The 14,636-nt window shown below is 41.0% G+C and overlaps 1 protein-coding gene and 1 pseudogene across 1 annotated transcript in view; both read left to right on the plus strand.

The window, feature by feature from the left end:
• Window positions 1–323: 323 nt before the first annotated feature.
• LOC102245389 lies at window positions 324–892 on the plus strand (annotated as a pseudogene).
• A 4,895-nt stretch (window positions 893–5,787) lies between these two features.
• The window catches only part of MINOS1 (mitochondrial inner membrane organizing system 1), a 28,091-nt gene continuing 19,242 nt past the window's right edge, over window positions 5,788–14,636 (plus strand). Inside the window, exon 1 of the mRNA XM_005883032.2 lies at window positions 5,788–5,932. Within this exon, the coding sequence (XP_005883094.1) occupies window positions 5,869–5,932 (64 nt within the window). The 5' untranslated portion in view covers window positions 5,788–5,868. The remainder of the gene's footprint in view (window positions 5,933–14,636) is intronic.

Here is a 14,636-nt window from a genome sequence, read left to right on the forward strand (position 1 = left end):
CCTACTCTCACTCTCAAGCTCCCATGCTTAAATCCAAACTCATTCAGTGAAGCTATTTTTCTCAAACTCATGCTCTTTCACAAATCCATGTATCCGGAGTTTGAGTGTACCTTCAACTGCAGGTAAATGCAGAAAATTTGGCTTCAAATGCACTTTCTAAGCATTCCCTCGGACTCAAACTCTCTCTAAGGTCAATTCAAACATATACTGAGCACAAAGCTACACTTCAATCTCTCTGGTTGTTACTCTTAAGCTTGTGTCCCATACGGGGGCCCACTGGCTTCAAAGGCAGGCCACATGAGAACACAGAACATCGGCCGGGCTGGAGAGGCTGTTTGCAGAGTGAGCTAAAGATGAATACCAGAGGACTTGGATCTCAGCTAAAGGCCAGTATTCCAGTTCCTGAGCTATCAGCAAGTGGACCTTTTGAAAGTCATGATCTTCTTCGAAAAGGTTTTTCTTGTGTGAAACATGAACTTTTACCCAGTCATCGTCTTGAATTATCAGAAAAAAATTTCCAGCTCAACCAAGATACAATGAATTTTTCCACACTGAGAAACATCCAGGGTCTATTTGCTCCACTAAATTTGCAAATGGAATTCAAGGCAGTGCAACAGGTTCAGCGTCTTCCATTTCTCCCAAGCTCAACCCTTTCACTGGATATTTTGAGGGCCAATGATGAGACTATTGGATTTGAAGATATTCTTAATGACCCGTCACAAAGTGAACTAATGGGAGAACCGCACTTGATGGTGGAGTATAAACTTGGTTTACTGTAATGCAGTGAGCTGACCATGGAAATGGAGGGGCTACATCTTGTTCATAGTCATCTTTTTACTATAATTTTATGTATACAACATTAAAAGTACTGACACATGAAAAAAAAAAAAAACACAGAACATCAATTAAACACCACTTAGTACCTGGTTTGGCTAGTGCTGGTGATGTAAAGTTGAAAAAGACATCATTCCTGCTCCGTGTGCGTTGATTGATTCATACGTTCATTCAAGAAATATTAAGTAAATGCTTGCAAGGTACCAGACACTGTGCTAGCACTAGGAATCTATAATAATAAAAGCATAATATGCTAATTAGACTGGGTGACCTTGTGGATGAAGCCGGGGCTGCGAGGGCTGAGCCCCTTGCACGAATTTCGTGCATCAGGCCTCTAGTATAATGATAATGAGACAAGTGAAGTCCCTGTTCAATGAAACTTACCATCTGGTGGGAGAAATGGGTTGGGGGTGGTGAGAGGACAGGAGTAAATAAATAGAGAAGACAATTGCAAATTGTGATATGCACTAGGAAGGAAACAAAGGGATGGGTAGGGCCAGGTAGGGAATAGAGGTGGGGAAAGGACCTCTCCTAGGTTTAGAAGTCAGGGTCCTGGCAGGAAACACGTGGTACAGTCAAAATGGGAAACTGGAAATTTAATGAAGTTACTATTTCCAAAGCAAGAGGGATGGTAATACCTTGAAGTAACAGTGGGAGCCATTACTAGCATTAGGCCCAAAGGTATAAGGGGAAGAAGCAAATGCAAGGATTTGAAGGAAGAGCTGATAGGGAGGCCCATTTGATGACAGCTGCTACATGTACACACCCACCAGTTAGCCGCAGAGTAGACTGGGAACCAGCTCTCCTGATAGCCAATCTAGTGTGTTCCCTGCTAGGTTAGTACCGCAGACTGGATGACTTAAAACAACAGAATGTAACGGAATACTGTATAACAATGAAACAAGAATGAACCATACTCACAGCAACATGGATGAATCTTAAAGCATAATAATGGGCAAAATAAGTCAAATACCATAGAGACCAGTGATGGCGAACCTTTTGAGCTCGGCGTGTCAGCATTTTGAAAAACCCTAACTTAACTCTGGTGCCGTGTCACATATAGAAATTTTTTGATATTTGCAACCATAGTAAAACAAAGACTTACATTTTTGATATTTATTTTATATATTTAAATGCCATTTAACAAAGAAAAATCAACCAAAAAAATGAGTTCGTGTGTCATAGGTTCGCCATCACTGATATAGACTGTGTGATTCTATTTATGGAAAGTTCAAAAACAGGTAAAATTAAACCATATTGTTAATGAGTAACAAAGAGTCAGGATAGTGGTTATGCTAGCAGGGAGGAAGGGCTATGACCTGACAGAGGACACACTGGCGAGTGGGCTCCTGACGTGCTAGTGATGTTCATTTTAAAACAATTTATTTGTTGCATTGTATTTGTTTTTAGCACTTTTCTGTATGCTTGTTATATTACCTGCACGAGTAAAAAAAAGGGGGGGAGGGGTGTCTGGACTTTGGAACCAAACAAAGAAGCTGTTTGACTCTGGACACATTACTGAAGGTGCAAAACAGTATAAGACCCCTCTTGGAGAAAGAAGATATGAAACAAAAAAATGTGAATCTCTCTTTAAGAATTAGTTTTTTAAAAAATAAAAGAATTAGTGTTTAATTGAAGAGAAACTGAAAAAAAAATCCCACTGGAATCTAAAAGTCCTTTATGCAGGTGCTATGCTATAAAATATTCTAATCTGTGTTAATGAAGCTGGATTTACAACCTAGTAAACTAAACAAAGAGCTTATGTTGAGTTGATTAACCAGCTGGAACTAAAATCAGTGTACTTAGGAGACAGTTTTTGCTTTTTCACTTTTCTTCTCTCCAATGTAAAAAGATGCTGGCTCTCTTGTTGTGAAATTGCTTTATTACAAGACTGTCTTAACCCACTTGAAAGGCAACTTCTATTTTTGTGAAACTTGTTCCATACACGTTAGAGAATTTCTAATGATAATAATAATAATGACTTACGCAGAGTTCCAACTGGGAACCAAGTACTACTTCAGGCAGATTGCAGTTATTGAAACATTTTGACATGATACTATCATCCTTTAAATATTTCTTTATGCCCCAGCTAGTTTGGCTCAGTGGATAGAGCGTGGGCCTGCAGACTGAAGGTTTCTGGGTTTGATTCCGGTTAAGGGCACATGCCTGGATTGCTGCTCGATCCCCAATTGGGGGGCATGCAGGAGGTAGCCAATCAATGATTCTCTCTCATTGGTGTTTCTAACTCTCACTCCCTCTCCCTTCCTGTATGAAGTCAATAAAAATATATATTTAAAAAAATAAAGACTTCTTTACTTTGTGACTCAAGAAGTTGTTCCAGGGTCATCCCATATTTTCTTTACTCCAGCCCTGGACTCTGAGTTGTTTTTCCAAAGAGCCCTAGATTCTTTTAGTAGAGAATGGTATTTAGAGCCAAGATCTAGGCTTGCTTATTGCTACGGGTGTGTCATTGCCTTCAGGGCCTCTCAGCAAACAAGATCAGGAAACACACACACACACACACACACACACACACACACACTTTTATATCTATTTCTATTATATTAAGTGCCATGTGTTCATACTCATACATTGAATTCCAATCCAACAGCAAAGAGTTCTTTCATGCTTTCCCCCTTTTCATATTTGTAACTCCCTTCTCTAGCACCAAGATATCTGTGTGTGTGTTTTTTAACATTTTGAATGTAACAAAATTTATAATGTGTGTATTGCTATTTTTTAAAATATTGTTCTCACTTGTATTGGTCTTTGTTTTCCAAGAACTATCAAAACTCCAGAGTTTTCATTTATTTTATTCACTCAACCAGCACACATTTATCAAGCAGATACTATGTGTCAGATAATGTTCTCCTGCTAGGGATATAGCAGTGCATAAAACATCGTATTGGAAAAAGAAGCATGGAAAGAGAATGATAGATACAGAGCTAGGAAATGGCAAAGCTGGGATCTGAACCCAGACAGCCTGGCTCCAGAATTCATACTATACCATCTGCCTCTGATTGCTTTTGTAATTTGCTCTCTGCCTTCCACAAAACTTTACAGCTCTCTTGGATCCAATAAAAATGCCTCTGTCTGTTTCTAAATCTATTCAATGCATCTTCCACATTACTTAATTTCCCTGATACTCAGTTTCCAAATCTGTAAAAAATACATTAATCTCAACCTGCTGTGAGGAAAAATGAATTATATGAGATGCCTGGTGCTACTTGTGACACATCAGAGGTATTTAGTGAAGTTAAGTTTCCTTTTCCATTTCAACATAAATGCTACACTATAAAGTTCTTCTGGGACAAAGACTTTTTTCTCTTCCTCATTCAATCAAACATTTATTTATAAATCCATTTATTCTTACATCCATTCAAAAAGCATTTATTGAAAATCCAATATATACCAGGTTCTTTGCTAGTTGTGGGGGATCCAGCAAAGCACAGCCTCCATTCTCAAGGAGCTCACAGTCACATCCAAGAGACACACAGTTTCAATACAATCTGATATGTAGCTCAGATGAGTGCTAGAAGGGTGGCCATGGAAGAAGCCTTCTTGAAAGAAGGGGCTCCATCATAGCAAGGACTAATGCAGCAGTTCTGCTGTTAAAGTTGCCAAAGACAGACGAAAAAAATAAATGGGCGAATGAATTTGATTCAGTTCAACAAATCTTTCATAGAAGATCTGACTGCCCAAGGCATTGCGCTCTGAACTGGGAGTGTGCAGGTGGGGAAGGGGCAGCCCAGGCTCTTAATGAGCTTCTAGTTTTTCCTAGATATAAACTTCTATAAGGAGATATTTCAATACAATATAGCAAATTATAGGAGTAGGCAAGCTCCTGGGACAACAAAACGATGAAGGGGGCTCTAAGGTCTCTTAAGGTAGGCTTCTTAGAATGGACTTGTTGAAGCTTGGATATGTCCAATAGATGAATGGGAGTCATCTAATCAAAGGAATAATAGGGTCAAATTGATATTTGTTTGTAGGATGGTGGATGAAAATGAGGAAGGAAGACTAAAATCAGTTATACCAGCAAGGAGGCTGATTCAAGAATGGGAAGCTTGGGGTAGACATTTGATATGTAGAATTTGACAGTTGTGCAATTACTCAGAGTACTGATGGAAGGAGTCCTGCAAAACAACACTCTTCTTTTTTTAAAAAAAATACTTTTATTGATTTCAGAGAGGAAGGGAGAGGAAGATAGAAACATCAATGATGAGAGAGAATCATTGATTGTTGGCTGCCTCCTGCAAGCCCCACACTGGAGATCCGAGCCCACAACCCGGGGCATGTGCCCTAGCCTGGAATTGAACCCTGACCTCCTGGTTCATAGGTCAATGCTCAACCCCTGAGCCACGCGGGCGGGGCTGAAACAACACTCTTTAAGCAGCCGGCAGAGAAAAGGCAGCCCCGGAACAACACCCAAAGAGAAGAGCCAGAGGACCATGAAAGACTAGTGCACTGCGTGTCCAAACGAATAAAGAGAAGGCAGAGACAAGGAGGATCAGGAAGGTGGGAGCAGTTGTGTCCAATGCTGTACAGAGTTCCAAAAAGCCTCCATTTGATTGGCAGTAGGTGACCTTGCCAGAGCAGTTCCTATGTAAGTGGTGCAGGTGGAAGTTTCATTGCAATAGGAAAAGTGAAGGTGAGGAAGTTAAATGAATGAATAAATCACGCGCTGTGCCCTCACTTGTCTTGGGAATTTCCAGGGCCCACGTCGGGAGTTGGTGCGGAACAAGGACCTTCCAGACAGGGCTCTGGGTGCCAGCTAGGAAACCTGTCAGCCTCACAACCCTTAGGTAGGCGCGGCTCCAAGGTCAGGGTCACCTCGGGCCTCCCAGCAACCCGTCACCTTGACGACCAACTGAAAAAAACTGGTAGAAACGGAAGCACTCAGATCATCTCGCGATATCTAGCACGCCGACGCGGGTCTTTCAGGCCTGGGAACCGCGGCCAACTCTCGCGAGACTTGCCTGGAGTCAGAGCGCGGGGCCAGGCCGTGGGGAAAGCCGAGCTCCGGTGGGAAACATGTCGGATTCAGAGCTCGGCAGGAAGTTGGACCGGTGCTTTGCGGATACGGTCGTCAAGATAGGTAAGGGCTTTTCTCCCCTGGCAGGCCCGGCTCGGAGTCGAGCAGCCAGCTCTAGGCTCCGCTGACCGGGAGGGCGGAAGGGAGGCTCCGAGAGAGGTCAGGCCGCCCGGCCCGCCCCAGCCCCTCAGGCCAGGGCGAGTTGCCCGAGCCCGGGCGGAGGTCACTCGGGCGGTGGGGGACCTGGGCCGTAGGCGCCTCGGCCAGGCCCGCGCGGGAGGAGTGGAGTTGCAGCCCCGAAGAGGGGGTTGGTTGGCAGGCGGCAGGAGAGGTGTGGAGCTCTTCGAGTGAAAAACGGTATGGAGGGCACAGCCTTGTGCCAGCGGCTCAACATCCTCCCCGGGGCCGCCTCTCCCGCGCGGGGAGTGCAGTCTGGTCGGGAGGCCACCTCCCACCCCAGCGGAAACTGCAGTTCCTTCTAAAGAAGGTCATCGGGAGCCCTTTGCAGACACTGCCAGGCCCTAACGTGAGTGGCTGTCACTCCCGAGTTGTAACCTGATTTATCGGCGTCAGGGTAGTCCATGGCCTGAAACTGGAGACACAGCGATGGGGATCTGGAGTGAGAATTGCCCTGGGAAGGGAGACATTGGCCACTTTGTCGTCCTTGATGTAACTCCGTGTAGCCTTTTCACATGTGCTCAGGGACGACACAAATGATGAAGTCCCTGCAGGGAGGGAAGGGGAAAGAGGGAAATTCCTTTACCGAGTGAATAGGAAGGTGCCAGACACTGCTGGGTGCCCAGCTTTACACATTACCTCATACAGGTCATGAAATGGAGAAGGGAGTCAGGAGAAGGGATTTGCCCAGGGTCTAATAGCAAAGTTGGGAATTTATCCAAGGGTTTCTGGCTTCAAGTCCCCCGCTCTTTCTTTGATACTCATTTTTATTTTCAAATTTGATATTTTTTTGTATGGAAATCTTAAGTGTGTTTAAGAGGGTGATTCTTGAATGAAAATATAGGAAAATAAGATTGTGAGCTTCATGAGAGCAGGGATGATTTTGGTTTATTCACTGCTGTCTCCCCACCCCTGAAGAATGCTTAATAAAAATTGTTGCGAAGTGTGAATAAATGAAGTAATGTATTACAGGTACCACTTCACCCTTAGATTCACTACTTACCAGCTGTGTGATTTGGGACAAAGTTATTTAATTTCTCCATGCCTGTTTCTTCATTTGTAAACTAGCAATCAAAATTATTACTATCTCTCGGAGTTGTTGTGAGGATTAAATAAGTTAAAGTAAAGGCTTGAGTCTGACTCACTTATTAAGAATGGGTTAAGTTGTAAGTGGTCAGAGAAATACACAGTTTTTGTTAGTGTTAACAGTTGACATTTAGGAGAGAAGATGTAACACATAGATATGAAATGACCAAAGTAATGACCAAACAGTACAATGTAGTAGTTAAGAATGAGAGGTAGATGCCCAGCTGGTTCGGTGGTTGAACCAGGAGTTGATTCCCAGTTGGGGCACAAGCCTGGGTTTTGAGCTACATCCCCTGTGGGGGGCATGCAGGAGGCAGTTGATCAATGAATCTGTTTCATCGTTGATGTTTATATCTCTCTCTTCCTCTCTGAAATAAATAAAAATACATATATTTTTTAAAAAGAATGGGAGGTAGACAGAGCTGAGTTTGAAATAACCCACTCTCGCTCTTCACTCCCATCCTCAGTAGTTCTGTAGCTTTGGGTAAGGTCTTCCTTAAATGGGAACAGAGACAGATTTACCTAAAAGAATTATGAAGAGTGGAGGTCAGAAAAATATATAAGATACTTAGCATAGTGCCTGGTGCTATGTATTTAGTAAATGGTGGTAGTAATTGTTGATGTTAATAATGTTTTGCCAGTGATGATCACGTGAGGCAGTGTGTAGTGTCATTGTCATTCATGAGTGGGACATTGGTGGTGGGTATGGCATACACAAGTGAAATAATTAAATGAGGCATGGTAATGTATGATTACAGATAAAAATTAAAATGAGTAATTCAGACTCTTTGCTGTAGTACTATTATAAGTCCAATAAATGGAGTGATAGGTCAAGGTCATGCAGTAAGAGTTTGCAAGGGAAATGGGCGTTTAGCTGACATTTGGAGAATGACTTGGACATGGATAGTCAGGGAAGATGGAAGAATTTGATCAGAGGCCTAGTTGAACTTACATAGAGGAGGAAATTGAAGCATGGAAAGATTAAGTCTTAGAAGTGGAGGAGCTGGATTAAAACCCAGACATTGTAATTTTAGCACCCCTGTTCCCCAAAGAGGGCTGGTTTAGGTGGAGTCAGAACTGTGAAATGTCTTGGAGAGATTCTACTTTGTCTTCAAGGCTTTTGCATTGCCCTTGACTTTTTCACATGCATTCTGTAGATTCAACGCCTCTGTCTTATATTAAATCTATTACTTTCTGCTTCCAGGGCTCATTACACCTTCGCTGGTGGGGAATCATGGGATGGTTTTATTTTGTATTTTTTAATATATTTTTATTGATTCAGAGAGGAAGGGAGAGGGAGAGAGAGACAGAAACATCAATGATGAGAGAGAATCATTGACTGACTGCCTCCTGCACGCCCCTTACTGGGGATAGAGCTTGCAACCTGGGTACATGCCCTTGAGGGGAATTGATCCTGGGACCCTTCAGTCCGCAGTCTGGTGCTCTGTCCACTGAGCAAACCAGCTAGGGCTATGGGATGGTTTTAAACAAGAAATATCTAGCAAGCTCTGGGCCAGTCAGTGGGCAAAGAGAGAAGCAGAAGACATTTCACTGCCCTTAACAGGGACTTGATGTGATATAATGAAATTTTTCTATGATTGTTCTAGTGATGTTTTATACCAAACAGATTTGGAGTAGAGGAGACAAGCAGTACTGTAAATGTGAAGTGATAAAGATCTGAACTGTTAGACTGGAAAGGAATATTTGAGAAACTCCTAACTTTTCTTCCCATTTATAAAATGAAAATAGTATAACCAACCCACTTCCTAGGCCAGCAAAGTGACAAGTACATAGTAGGAACTCAGTAAATGCTATGTTCTTTATTTTCTCTCCAATTGGTTAACTTTGCCGATCTTCATTTCTTATAAAGATGATACCAAGGTTAGAACTTGGATAAGTGGTAATGTTATTGATCAGAATTTGGAAGTGAACCAGGAGAGGTGCCTGTGCACCTCTTTTATACCAAATAACATATAATTCTTAGTAACTGATTACATTTAGCAGGAGGAGACTACAGGGAGAAAAAAGGTCATGATTTTGGTTGCTTTTCTGCTTACATAGTTACATTTAGGATGATAATGGAGAAGTTGAACAGGGATTTTTAATTTTGAGGGGGCAGCTGAGTTCCAATTTTGAGGGGGTTGTCCCTTTAGTGATGAACTTAGAGATAGGGCATAAGAGAGGTGAAACATGGAAGTCTAATTTTGGGAGGCTTTATTTACTACTCTGAGTAGTCTTTGAGACTGCGGGATGAACTCTTCTGTAGTGAGTGTATTAGTTCCTGTTCCTTTAGGCCAGCGGTTCTCAACCTGTGGGTCGCGACCCCTTTGGGAGTCGAATGACCCTTTCACAGGGGTTGCCTAAGACCATCGGAAAACACATATATAATTACATATTGTTTTTGTGATTAATCACTATGCTTTAATTATGTTCAATTTGTAACAATGAAAATACATCCTGCATATCAGATATTTACATTACAATTCATAACAGTAGCAAAATTACAGTTATGAAGTAGCAACAAAAATAATTTTATGGTTGGGGGTCACAACATCAGGAACTGTTTTAAAGGGCCAGAAGGTTGAGAACCACTGCTTTAATACAGTTCCTCATGTTGTGGTGACCCGTTGGCAACCCTGTTTTAGAAGATTTAGGCAGGGAAGAAGGCCACTGCAGGCTTTCAGTTACATACTGATACTTTTATACTCTCTACCTTGATAGATACTTAAGGGAAGCCAAGGTGAATGGACAGCTCCCTTTGTGAGCACTTCTCTGTTTTGCTAAAGCCTTTTGTTTCTTTCCAACTTGTTTGCTGGGGGTGGGGGGGGGGCTATTTTAATTGCTCATGTTTGGTTTACCAGTGGTTCTCAACCTTCCTATTGGCGCGACCCTTTAATACAGTTCCTCATGTTGTGGTGACCCCCAATTTCATTGTTACAAATTGAACATAATGAAAGCATAGTGATTAATCACAAAAACAATATGTAATTATATATGTGTTTTCCGATGGTCTTAGGTGACCCCTGTGAAAGGGTCGTTCGACCCCCAAAGGGGTCGTGATCCACAGGTTGAGAACCGCTGGTTTAGATGTTTGCACAGATGAGTTAAATAGCTCTCATACTCATGTATTTTAGGCAGTGGTTTTTATTTATTTATTTAATTTTCTAAATAGTTTGATTTTTTAGAAGAGAGGAAGGAGAGGGAGAGAAACATCAACATGACAAAGAAACATTGATCAGTTGTCTCCCGTATGCATTCAAACGGGAATCGAACCCATAGCTTGGATATGTGCCCTGACTGGGAATTGAACCCACCACCCTTTGGTGTATGGGATGACACTCCAACCAACAGAGCCACATGGGCCTTAACTATTTTTAAGAGTACAGTTAAGTGGTAGTATTAAATAATTCATAATATTGTGCAGTCATTACCATTATCCATCTCCGTAACTCTTCATCTTGTAAAACTGAAATTCTGTACCCATGTAGCAATGACTCCCCATTCCTGCCTCCTCCAGCCCTTGGCAACTACCATTCTGCTTTTTGACTATTCTAGGGACTTCACCTAAGTAGAATTATACAGTGTTTGTCTTTTTCATTCTGGCTTATTTCACTTTGCATAATACCCTCAAGCTTCATTCATGTTGTAGCATATGTCAGGATTTCATTCCTTTTTAAGGCTTCATAATATTCGTGTGTATGTGTGTGCGTGTGTGTATGAACATTTTGTTCATTCACCTGTTAATGGACATTTGGATTGCTTCCACATTTTAGCTATTGTGAATAATGGTGCTACGAACATGGGTATACAACTATCTCCCTCCCTCCATCCCTCCTTCCCTTCTTCCTTTCTTTTCTTCCTCCCTCCCTCCCTGCTTCCCTCCCTCTCTCCCTCTTTCCCTTCCTTCTTCCCTCCCCCTACTGTCTTCTTGTTAGTAGATATTCTAATGGGTATCTCTTTGCAGTTTGATTTGCATTTCCCTAATGATTAAGGATATTGAGCATCTTTTCATGTGCTTATTGACCATTTATATATCTTCCTTGGAGAAATGTCTTTTCAAGTCCTTTGTTCATTTTTGAATCATTTTTTATTGTTGTGCTTTAGAAATTCTCTCTATATTTTGGATATTATTAATTCTTTATTAGATATATGGTTTGCAAATATTTTCTTCCAATATGTGGGAGGTCTGTAGATAGTAAAATTTATTGATAGTCTTTTGATGGACAACATTTTCAAATTTTCATGATGTTCAGTTTGTCTATTTTTTCTTTGTTGCCTGCGCCTTTGGTGTCTGAGCAGGAAAAACTCCATTTTTCTTTTACTCATATACTCACAGTACTTCTGATATCAGATGTGTGGTTTTTCCACACCAGGTAATCCTCTGACACCAGCTGGGTTGGTGGCCTATAATTCATTTTAATTCTGATACTAACTGGAATTAGCACAGACCCCACAGGGCTTTGTCCCGTAAGACTGATGACCAGCCCCCATCCTGAAGCTACTCAGGAGCTCACTAAGAGTAGCCTTATTACAACAAAAGACACTATCACCCAGGAAATTCCAAGGGATTTAGGAGTTCTATTTCAGGAACTGGGGACAGAGCTCTATACAAATATATATCTATAATAATAAAAGTGTAACATGCTAATTAGACTGAATGACCTTCCTTCCTTCTGGACGACCACGCTATGACACCCACTGGCACCAGGCCAGCCAAGGCAGGTGCGATGTGATTGGTCTGGGGCTGGCCATCGCCCCATGATCACCCTGCAGAGGGAGGCCCAGGCCACCTGCTGGCAGGGCGGTGGCAGGTGGGCGGGGCCTCCCTCGCAGAGGGAGCTGGGGTCCCGGGTGCTAGAGGGGTGCTAGAGGGAAGCCGGTGCCGGCAGCTGGGGGAAGGAAGCCCTACTCTTGCACAAATTTCATGCATCGGGCCTCTAGTATATGTATATTTTCCCTACTATTTTACAGTGTTGTATTCAAGAAGTCATTGCCAAATCCAATGCAACAAAGCCTTTTCCCTGTGTTTTCTTTAAGAGTTTTATAGTTATATCTTCAAGCCGTATTGAGTTAATTTTTGTATATGATGTCAGGTAAGGAAGGGTCCAGCTTCATTCTTTTGCATGTGGATATCCAGTTTTCCCAACACCACTTGTTGAAAAGACTGTCCTTTCCCCATTAAATGGTCTTTGCATCCTTGTAAAAAATCATTGGACCATACTAGTATATGTAAGGGTTTATTTCTGGGTTCTCTATTCTATTTCATTGGTCTATATATCTTTATGCCAGTATCACACTGTTTTGATTACTGTAGCTTGGTAGTAAATTTTGAAATCAGGAAGGGTGAGTCCTCTAGGTTTGTTCTTTTTCAAGATTATTTTGGCTATTCAGGGTCCCTTGAGATTCCATATGAATTTTAGGATGGATTTTTCTGTTTCTGCAAAAATATGTGGTGGGATTTCGATAGGGATTGTATTAATCTGTAGATCATTTTGGGTAGTATTGACACATGTTAACAAATAATATTCTATGGTATGGATATACCACATTTTGTTTATCTATTTATCAGCTAATGCACATTTGCTTTTTTTAAAAATTATTTTTATTGATTTCAGATTGAAAGGGAGAGGGAGAGAGAGATAGAAGCATCAATGATGAGAATCACTGATTGGCTGCCTTCTGCAAGCTTCCTACTGGAGATTGAGCCCACAACCCGGTCATGTGCCCTTGATCGGAATCGAACCCGGGACCCTTCAGTCCACAGGCCGACACTCTATCCACTGAGCCAGACCAGCTAGGGCAACTAATGTACATTTGCGTTGTTCGCCCTTTTTTTGTATTATGAATTATGCTGCTATTACCAAGTGTATGAGTCTTTATGTAGACATATGTTTTCATTTCTCTTGGATATATAACTAGGAATGGAAATGCTGGATTGTCTGCCAACTCTGTGTAACATTGTGCTCTTGTTAGAGGAGAGTTTTCTGTTAGTATTATAAAATAATGTAATTAGTCACTATATGTTAAGCTGAAGAGTGAGATGGTTGAATTTCTGATTTCAGAAAGATCATTGAAGTAGCATCAGAAGAATAAATTGGAAAGGATCAGAATGAAGAGAGAGATGGGTTATAAAATAATGCAAAATCATGCCAAAGGTTATCAAATTAGAGGAAATAAGATGAGGGCAGGAGTGGAATGGAGACAGAATTAATGATGACAGTACAGTGGTAATATTTATAGCCTTTGGAATGCAGGCTCATGAGTGGGAGGAGTCGGGTGATGCAAAGCCTATGTAAATGGTGAATAGTGTTGTGGTTGACCAGTAAGAGAGGCAGGAGGGGAGCCCCAGTAACATTTTGTAGTTTTTTAATTTCTGGCATGTCTTGAAATAGGTCATTGGTTACATACAGCTCAGTCAACAGTTATGAAAGTTATTACTTTGCCATGCATTCATCTTCTTGAAAAGAAAGGGTTTGGCCTTCTTCCTTGTTAAGAAAGTAGGACAGTAAATGACTTAGCAGCTGACCTGCCTGAGAATTAAACTGCAGATTTTGTGTATTCATCCATTAATCAGTTAAATGTAGTTAAATTGATTGTTTCAAGCCCTTTTAATGTTAAAAAAAATACACTGAAAGAGGCCTTGAATAAAGTTATGGAAAAAGAAAGCAAATTATTGTTCTTCTTTAAGTATCAGTTCATCTGATAAATGCGGGTTACCACAAAGTATTGGTGGCTCACCAAAAATTGCTTTTTGGTGGCCTGTGTTTGCAAACTGATACATCTCCATTTCAGGGGGCGATATCAATTAGGCTAAACTAAAATACTTCAAAGGGTCTTGGTTGTTTTTAGGTTTGGGTTTCAAATTAGTACATGTTAATTGGTGAATTAGTAGCCATGTATTGTTTGTTATATGTATTGCTAAACAGTGTTTATATGTATTTCTAAACAATTTCTAAACAAATATAAAAATACTTTTTCTGTTTGCGGTAGCAATATATGAATAATGGAACATTGTGCTCTTATTAGAGGAGAGTTTTCTGTTAGTATTATAAAATAATGTAATTAGGCACTATATGGAACTTGAAAACATTTAAATTTTTGTCTGGCTGTGGTTTTATGCTTTCCTAAAATGTGGGCTGAAACAGTTTATTAGTAAATATGCTGAATTGCTTTCTCTGGCAAGTGCATTTTAGTATTGAATCCAAGTAAAAATACAAATATTTACTTATAAAAGTCATTTGGTGTGGTAATATTTTTACTACGGCCATTGACCCACTAGTGAAATGTTAGGGCATTGCTGGATTGGATCCTGTTTATTTAAAAGCCAAGAGAGGGAAAGAGAGAGGAAGCTAACATTAATTTAATGCCTGTTATTTGCCATCATATTTAGTATACTAACATATTACCTCTTTTTACTCTCCTAGCAACTCAGTGAGGAAGTTTATCTCTGTTTTTCCAGCAAGAAAAATAATGCTCAAACATGTTTGTAGGAATTGAGAAGCTG

Source organism: Myotis brandtii, unplaced genomic scaffold (genome assembly GCF_000412655.1).
Source record: "Myotis brandtii unplaced genomic scaffold, ASM41265v1 scaffold754, whole genome shotgun sequence".
NCBI lineage: Eukaryota > Metazoa > Chordata > Mammalia > Chiroptera > Vespertilionidae > Myotis > Myotis brandtii.